Source organism: Macrobrachium rosenbergii, chromosome 56 (genome assembly GCF_040412425.1).
Source record: "Macrobrachium rosenbergii isolate ZJJX-2024 chromosome 56, ASM4041242v1, whole genome shotgun sequence".
NCBI classification, from domain to species: Eukaryota; Metazoa; Arthropoda; class Malacostraca; order Decapoda; family Palaemonidae; genus Macrobrachium; species Macrobrachium rosenbergii.
In genome coordinates this window covers 69108863-69118862 of record NC_089796.1, presented here as the reverse complement: position 1 = coordinate 69118862, position 10000 = coordinate 69108863, and the positions used below count along the sequence as shown (strand labels likewise).

At 33.4% G+C, this 10000-nt stretch overlaps 1 protein-coding gene across 1 annotated transcript in view; it reads right to left on the bottom strand.

Moving 5' to 3' along the window:
- The window catches only part of LOC136836459 (irregular chiasm C-roughest protein-like), a 91159-nt gene that overhangs the window by 35558 nt on the left and 45601 nt on the right, over positions 1-10000 (bottom strand). Inside the window, exon 2 of the mRNA XM_067100726.1 lies at positions 4600-4901. Within this exon, the coding sequence (XP_066956827.1) occupies positions 4600-4897 (298 nt within the window). The 5' untranslated portion in view covers positions 4898-4901. The remainder of the gene's footprint in view (positions 1-4599; positions 4902-10000) is intronic.

The window sequence follows — 10000 nt, the reverse complement described above, 5'->3', positions numbered from 1 at the left end:
ACGGTGATACAAGAGAGGATCGGGACGTTAGGTCCCTACCCTAAGGACATTACGTGCCTCCCACAACCTCGGATCCCGAACTGGACGACGATAAGTCTAACCGTGCAGTTCATTGCCATTAAACTATTCTTGTTACGCACAGATAAATAAATATATGTATAGACTTTTCTTGATGTGTATCATCGATTCAGTCATGCGGTCTGCTGTTAACTTGCCTGGTACGTATTATTAAAGAATATTGATCGATATAGGACATCATTATGGGACATTATGTGAGATTAGTGGATATGAAATATCTTGTATTCATGACTTATACTCGCCGAAGATATTATTTTTATTATAACTGAAACCTCTTTTGTTGATTTGATGCATGTTATAGACTTTATTTTACATCTGCTATTTATGAAAGACCTTTTACTGACGTCTGGCATATTATAGATTTTTTTATATTTATGTATGAAATACCTTTTACTGAGGTCTGATCGGTATGAAAGACCTCACGTTTTAAAGACCACCTTCCACACACTTGCTATGTTAGAGAAGTCTTTTATTGATGTCTGGTAGGCGTCAAAGACCTTCTGTTGAAATATGACGCTTTTTTGAAAGACTTCTCATCGAATCTGCTTGTGTTAAAGACTCATTTTTGTCATCTGGTAAGTATTGAAGGCTTGTTATTAACAACAAATACATTTTAAAAGCGCTGTCACGTCTGTTATCTAACAGCGAACTTTTACTGACCTCCCGAGAGGTCCTTTATTCCTCACACTTTTGGGCTGTGGAACAGTCTCCCTACTGAGGACGTCGTGCAGTTGGAACTTCAAAAGTTCAAGCGAAGATGCAATGCATTACTACATTAATGCTATTCTCTTTGTATTTTAATAATTTACTTAATTTTTCTGTTTATTTATTTATTTATTTGTTAATTTATCCGTTTTTTCTAATAGCTCATCTCCTCTTTCTGTATTTCCCTTTACCTTCTGTTACTTCTTTCGAATGGACACCATATTCTTTGGAATCTTGGATTCCATGACATTGGCCCCTGTGGGGTTGTTCCATATGAATAGGGTTCATCTTCTGAATAATAATAATAATAATAATAATAATAATAATAATAATAATAATAATAATAATAATAAAAATGTATTAAAGACCATTTGTTGACACTTTTATAGACATCTGATGTATTTTAAGTGTCTTATGGTGACGATTAGTCTAAGTTTTTGGTCATTACCTAATAATAATAATAATAATAATAATAAATAATAATAATAATAATAATAATAATAATAATAATAATGTATTAAAGACCATTTGCTGACACTTTTTATAGACATCTGATGTATTTTAAGTGTCTTATGGTGACGATTAGTCTAAGTTTCTTGGTCATTACCTAATAATAATAATAATAATAATAATAATAATAATAATAATAATAATAATAATAATAATAATAATAATAATAATAATAATAAAAATGTATTAAAGACCATTTGCTGACACTTCTTATAGACATCTGATGTATTTTATGTGTCTTATGGTGACGATTAGTCTAAGTTTTGGTCGTTACCTAATAATAATAATAACAATAATAATAATAATAATAATACAATAATAATAATAATAATAATAATAATAATGAATCAAAGACCATTTGCTGACACTTTTTATAGACATCTGATGTATTTTAAGTGTCTTATGGTGGCGATTAGTCTAAATTTCTTGGTCGTTACCTAATGTGTGTATGGTATATGATGCATCATATACGTCTAATACCATCTGGTGCGTATTAATAACCTGAAGTTAGCATCCGAATATGCAGTAAAAGATTTTTTTATTGACGTATAATGAGTATAATTGACCTGTTTCACGTTTCATTTACATAGATATATATGTCTATATGTGTGTGTATATATATATATATATATATATATATATATATATATATATATATATATATATATATATATATATATATATATATTTATATATATATATATATATATATATATATATATATATATATATATATATATATATATATATATATATATATATATTATATATATTTATATATATATATATATATATATATATATATATATATATATATATATATATATATATATATTTATATATATATATATATATATATATATATATATATATATATATATATATATATATCAAATGTGAAACAGGTCGATTTTACTTATCATACTAATAAAAAAATCTTTCAGCGCATATGTATATATATACTGATTTCAAATTGTATTAAACACTCTTCAGTGATGTCTGGTATTCTGGTATTTTAGAGACACTGTACTATCATTAACTATAAATGCAGGTATCACCAGCAGTAACCCAACAGAATCGAGATGAAAGCTACTTGGAAAGTTGAAGTAACATACATTAAGTGCTTTTTTGGAGTGTGAGGGGATCAGTCATTTCAGGCTGCAATTAGACAGTCTTGAGTGCAGTTGACTTACTGGCACACTTTCTGAAACCAACTGGACTGAAAAGTGCGTTGAAGTGTCAACGAAAATCAGAACATTATTTTGTCCTAGGTATAAGAAACTTTTTATGTCACTTTCTTGGTCTGAAGAGTTCCAGAATCTTGTCTGAATTAGAAGAAAACGTACAAGTTGATTTGCTTTGAAGAGTTCCAGAATCTCGTCTGAATTATAAAAAAAAACGTTTAAGTTGATTTGCTCGGAAGAGTTCCAAAATCTTGTCTGAATTAGAAGAAAACGTTTAAGTTGATTTGCTCTGAAGAGTCCCAGAATCTTGTCTGAATTTTAAGAAAACTTTTAGTTGGTTTGCTCTGAAGAGTTCCAGAATCTCGTCTGAATTACAAAAGACGTTTAAGTTGATTTGCTCTGAAGAGTTCCAGAATCTTGTCTGAATTTCAAGAAAACTTTTAGTTGATTTGCTCTGAAGAGTTCCAGAATCTCGTCTGAATTATAAAAAACGTTTAAGTTGATTTGCTCTGAAGAGTTCCAGAATCTTGTCTGAATTTTAAGAAAATCGTTTTAAGTTGATTTGCTCTGAAGAGTTCCAGAATCTCGTCTGAATTATAAGAAAACGTTTAAGCTGATTTTCTCTGAAGAGTTCCAGAATCTCGCATGAATTTAAAGAAAACATTTAAGTTGATTTGCTCTGAAGAGTTCCAGAATCTCGTCTTGAATACAAGAAAACGTTCAAGTGACATGCTCTGGAAAGTTCCCGTATCTCTTCTGGATTATAAGAAAACGTTTAAGTTGATTTGCTGTGAAGAATTCCAAAATATCGTGTGGAATTTTATGAAAACGTTTGATGCCGTTTACTTGTTGTGAATTATCTATGAAAATCAAGCGCAATGTGTTGGTTTCTATCGAATTTATGACATATACAGACCTTTTATTTTAGCATTTGTAGGTCTTTTATTTTGTTATTTTTCCACGAGGTAAAGAAATATCCTGTCCCGACGTTTCCCGCCTCCTAAAGAAAATGCCCTATAGCTTTATTGCTCCCTGTATGAGATTTATGTTTCTATTTTCTCCCACAAAGTACTTTTAGGCCTATGGGTTCCTGTCGCAGCCCTTGCCTATGGATCTATTGAAAGCTATCAAATGGGGCAGTTTATTTTTTTTTCCTCTTCGCTATGCCGTTTCATGTAAACGTGTATCGCCTTTCACCATTATGATTCTATTGGAGATTGATCAGAATTTCCGCCATTAGGCCTAAAACATTCGTTTAATATTTTAGTCATTCTGCCTTAAGCTTGCTCTTAGTATATTTTGATAAGCCGAAATTACAGTCTCCTGTTGAAACACTCCTTTGGATTTCTTTTCAGCAATTAATGGCAAGAGACAGAGACAAAAAAATATGAAAATGAGAACTTACTGAAAAGCGGAAATGATAAGGTGGCAAAGCAAGAAAAATAAAAGACCGGAATAAGAAATTTATATATACCAAGAGGAAGAAGAAACCCGGTTTCTCCGTAGACGAGAAGCCTGGTTTCTCTATGAACAAGAAGCCTGGTTTCTCAGTGAACTAGAAGCCTGGTCTCTTTATGAACAAGAAGCCTGGTTTCTCTATGAACACGAAGCCTGGTTGCTATATGAAGATTAAACCAGGACTCTATGAAGAAGAAACCCGGTTTCTCCATAAACAAAAGCCTTGTTTCTCTATGAGCAAAAAGAAGAAACCTGGTTTCTCCATGGACAAGAAGCCTGGTTTCTCTTTGAACAAGAAGCCTGGTTTCTATAGGAAGATTAAACCTAGACTCTTTATGAAGAAGAAACCCGGTTTCTCCATGAACAAAAAGCTTGGTTTCTCTATGAACAAGAAGAAGAAGAAACCCGGGTTCTCCATGAAGAAGAAGAAGAAGAAGGAACCTGGTTTCTCCCTGAAGAAGAAGAAACCCGGTCTCTACATGGAGAAGGAAAGGAAGAAACCCGATTTCTCTATAACAAGAAGAAAGCCTCGGTTTCTCCAAGAAGAATAAGAAACCCGGTTTCTCTGTGAAGAAGGAAAGAAGAAATCAGGTTTCTCCATGGAGAAGGGAAAGAAGAGACCTGATTTCTCCATGAAGAAGGAGAAGAAGAAGCCTGGACCCACCTTCTTCGTCGGAGCCGATCATCTGGTATCTCTGGAAAGCGTAAAGTTCCCTCTCATTGCCGAGTCCGAAGTCATCCCTCGTCCACTGGACCTCCCCGACGCGTCCTATAATCCGGCAAGGTAACACGACGGTGGAGCCAATGAGGGCCGTCTGTGGCGACGGTTGGCTGGCGAACCGTTGCTCTGCGGCTATTACCGTCGTCCAGGCGAGAAGCCATCCGCGTATCAAAAGCCATCTCGCTTCTGGGGAATGACGGCGACGCGTGATGCGGTGAGCGGACTCCATCGTCATCGTCATCGCCCTGGAAAAAAGAGGAAAATGATGAGTTTGTGTGAATCTCTGCCTCAGAAGATGGAGGCTCTGGGTGTGTCTGAGTTTCTGTCACGGAAGCGTTTGGAAGCTGTATTTACAGTTAACTAGAGAGAGTGGGAGAGAGAATAAATGACTGGAAAATCTAGGGAAGCCGTGCATTGTGTCCACGGGTCATACTCCATATATTATTCCTACACGAATACAAACCATCGGTATTTACTTAGAAATTACCTTCCTGTGTAAAGACCTCAGATTTGTATGTTAGGAAAAATACAAATTACTTCCAAAATTTGTCATTTATTCCTACACGAATACAAACCATCGGTATTTACATAGGAATTACCTTCCTATTCAAAGACCTCAGGTTTGTATGTTAGGAAAAATACAAATTACTTCCAAAATTTGTCATATTTCGGGTGAACTGGAACTTAGCAGTTGAGTAACTCTACCTTGGCCCTTGAAATTTACGCTTCCGAGATTGACAGCAGATACAGCATTAGCATATTGATAAAGGCAGAGAAACAGACAGACAGAGATCTCCAGTACCTCTTATACCTTGAACTAAAGCTACAGAAAATCAAAGCAAAAGAAAATTGTTAATTTTGCCATAATGAACTGGATAAAGTGCGCAAATTGTATTGCATGAAGTCAGGCACTGAGATGATTCTAAGTTTCTAAGATACACATGTCAAATTTTCGAATATATTACTAGATCAGCAACAAGTCAAATTTTCGAATATATTACTAGATCAGCAACAAGGGTAATAACATGGCCTCTGATTGCTTGATATGAACGATCAGATAGGAAGGATTAATCAGGCACATTTTTGCGGGGTGTGTGTGTGAAATGTTCATAAACAAAAACAACTGGCATTATTATTATTATTATTATTATTATTATTATTATTATTATTATTATTATTATTATTATTATTATTATTTATTCAGAAGATAAACCCCTTTTCATTTGCAACAGGCCTACAGGGGTCAATGACTTAAAATTTAAGCTTCCAAAGAATATGATGCTCATTTGAAAGAAGTTACAGAAAAGTCACTGTAAGCGGAAAATGAAATTATTTTTGTGTTCAAGTGAAGCCATCATCGATACTGTTGCCTTTAAATTCATAATTTCCCCCGAGTAATTATGCATACTGATAAAATGAACTATGATTAATCTGGACAGACTTTTTTTTTGTTGTCATCACTTCCATATGTTGATGATATTCTAAACTAAAAATATGTACGGTGTAATCCTCTTACGTTCAGGAACTTTCAAATGATTATTAAAAAAAAAAGAGAATATTCTTATCTCCGTCAGTCATCCTTGCCGACCACGCTTCCATATGGTGTTCGTGCTGGGATTGCCGGGTTTGGTTTTAATCCGGTGGTTCTTCTCTGCCTGTGATAATGCCATATATATATATATATATATATATATATATATATATATATATATATATATATATATATATATATATATATATATGTATATATATTACATATATATAATATATATACATATGGATATATGTATATATATATATATAAACATATGTACATGTAGGTAGTATATATATATATATATATATATATATATATATATATATAATATATATATATATATATATATATATATATATATATATATATATATATATATATATATATATATATGTATATATATGTAAACACACACACACACACGTACATACAACTTGTCCATTGGGAATGTTTAGATCCCAAATGAGTACAATTTTTCATGACACAATGAACGAAGTAAATTAATGACATTATCGGCGTTGTTCGCACCATTTTCCAGAGAGAAAAATTGTTTTGTCACCAGCACGATAAACATCGACAGTCGATATTTCTCTGTTGTCCAATTACCGCTCTTGATGGCCCGCTCTTATTAGGTTCCTTGGAAGTTATAATGACTGAAGAAATATGAAATAACTCCAAAATAACATTAATTATAACACTGTGAATGTCGACGGCGTCATTAGTAGCAATTCTGTATAAGGGCGATAATTGATTTTTTTCATGATAATTGGTAAACAAAATTTGAATGAAAACAGCAGTATATAAGTAGCAGCCACTGGAACTGGAACCAGAAAAGTTCAAGCGAAGATGCGATGCTGCCTACTACCCTAAAACTATTCTCATTGTACTCTGTAATTTACATACATTTTTATCTATTTATTTATGAATTTGTTCATTTAGGTTTTTTTTTCTGATAACTGATCTCTTTCTTTACTTCCTGTCACCTTTCGTAACTTCTTTAAAATGGACACTATTCTTTGGAAGCTTCAATTTCAAGTCAGTGACCCCTGTGGGTTTGTTCCATATGAATCGGGTTCATGTTCTTAATAATAATAATAATAATAATAATAATAATAATAATAATAATAATAATAATAATCATATAATTGTGGTAATGATGTTAAAATCCAAACAAATTATGATGACACTCGCCTTCCGAATGATTTTATAATGACAGTAGAATACCAAATGATACAACAAAAACAACCAATTATAATAAATTTCTAACTCACAACATGATCGAACCCCAGGTCTCTCAAGTGAGACCTGTGTGGGTCAGTTGGTAGCGCCCTTGCCTTGCCATTTGAGAGTCTTGGGTTCGTTCCCTATGTGGGTTTGAACTTTACCTCTGTTACACGTGATATTATTTTGATTATTTTCAATAATTATAATAATGTTTACAAAAACAAGAGTAACCAGTGAAGACCCACAACAGAATCGAACAAAAAAAGGACCGGACGAAACAGAGAGAGAGAGAGAGAGAGAGAGAGAGAGAGAGAGAGAGAGAGAGAGAGAGAGAGAGCCCTCGGTTCGATCCCGAAGTGGGTTTGAAACCTATTTCTACAGCGCACGTGATTGCGTGTTGATTATTTCCAGTAATAATAGTGATGGTAATAATAATGTTAATACACCGGGGCTGGACGAGAGAGAGAGAGAGAGAGAGAGAGAGAGAGAGAGAGAGAGAGAGCGAGAGAGAGAGAGAGAGAGAGAGAGAGAGAGAGTTGATTATTTAACTAAAATAGCAATGGTAATAATAATGTTAACTAAACAAGACTGAGCTAATCCTCGAGAGAGAGAGAGAGAGAGAGAGAGAGAGAGAGAGAGAGAGAGCTGATTATTTCCAGTAATAATAGAAATGGTAATAATAATGCTAACCAAACAGGACTGGACTAAACCTCGAGAGAGAGAGAGAGAGAGAGAGAGAGAGAGAGAGAGAGAGAGAGAGAGAGTATTTCCAATAACACCAGTAAGGGTAATAATAATGGACTAAACCAGAGAGAGAGAATAGAACTGGACTAAACCTCGAAACCTCGAGAGAGAGAGAGAGAGAGAGAGAGAGAGAGAGAGAGAGAGAGAGAGAGAGAGAGAGAGAGAGGTGGAGAAAGCCACCAAGAGTTTAAGTGTTATCGAAGGTCTTCAAGGTAGCTTTATACCTGATCCTCCGAAGAGCTCACCAAATCCCCCTTAAAAGAGCGGGCTATACCCACCTAAAACATGGACGATATTGAGACGTATATTTCAGCATTTGCATGCCATTGCGCTGCTCGGGTTGACCCGTGAATCAGCAGGTGTCTCTTTATTTATTTTGTCGTTATTTTCGTCTTGATATCACGTATTTCTTCTTTAAAGGGTGATTGTTTGGTCGGGGTTGTTACCTGGCGTCGTAGCTCATCTTTGTGGCTCTTTATTTTATGGATATTTTCGTCTTGATGTCACGTTATTTTTTTAAAGGGTGATTGATTGGCTGGGGGTTACCTGGCGTCGTAGCTCATCTTTGTGCCTCTTTATTTTATTATTTTCGTTTTGATGTCACTTATATTTTTTTTAATGGATGATTGATTGGTTGGGGGTGTTACCTGGCGTCGTAACTCATCTTGGAATCTTTATTTTATAGATATTTTCTTCTTGTTATGACGTATTTTTTTGAAGGATTATTGATTGGCTGGGGGTTACCTGGCGTCGTAGTTCATCTGTGTGTCTATTTTATAGTTATTTTCGTCTAGATGTCACATCTATTTTTAAGATGATTGATTGGTTGAGTGGGTTATCTGGCGCCGTGACCCGTCTTTTAGCATATGGTCGTAATGGGCAGTGTAATGTAATTGTATAATTATGCCTGAGTGATAATTGTATAATTATGCCTGAGTGATAATTTCATTTATTAATATTGGTAAGGTTAGGATTAATAAGGGTAATAATCACGGTACAGCCGTCATAGTAATAGTAATCTCCATTATCTGTTGTTTGAATTACATAGCAGTAAATGACAGGGCAGTCATCTACCTCATTGCAGTAGCAATTATCAGTATCATCAGCAGCGTCATATGCAGTCACAACAAAAATATTATTTATTCACAATACAGTTAATTGGCAGTCGTAAATTTCACATTAATAAATGTAATAATAGGTAATGATACTATATATACATATATATATATATATATATATATATATATATATATATATATATATATATATATATATATATATATCTACGCATGCATATATATATATATTATATACAGTATATGTATATATATGTATACATATATACACACACACACACACATATATATATATATATATATATATATATATATATATATATATATATATATATATATATATATATATATAGTTACATACTATTCTCCCAGGGTTATGTGAAGGACATGTGTGAACCATCCTCGGCTTCCTGTCGTTATTATCTGTTGTGCATAAGGAACTTTTGCAGTTTCCATTATGATAACATTTTTATTCTGTCCTGTCACTTGACATCTGATATTCTTCATAAAGATTTATTTTCAAATCCATATATTCTTATTTGATATAGTTTCTATTGTTATGCCATAGTTCATTTACCTATGGCAATCCAGATCGTGCTAGGCTTATGTCGAATCTTACTTTTCATATTCAATATCAGCCTATTTGATTTCGAAGTTTAATTAGCCTGCTCTTAGTTTAATTTGCGTTTTTTATACCTTTCATTTAATACTAACTCAAGAGGTCGTGTACCCAATGCATTTGCCTGAGATGTAACCGAGTACC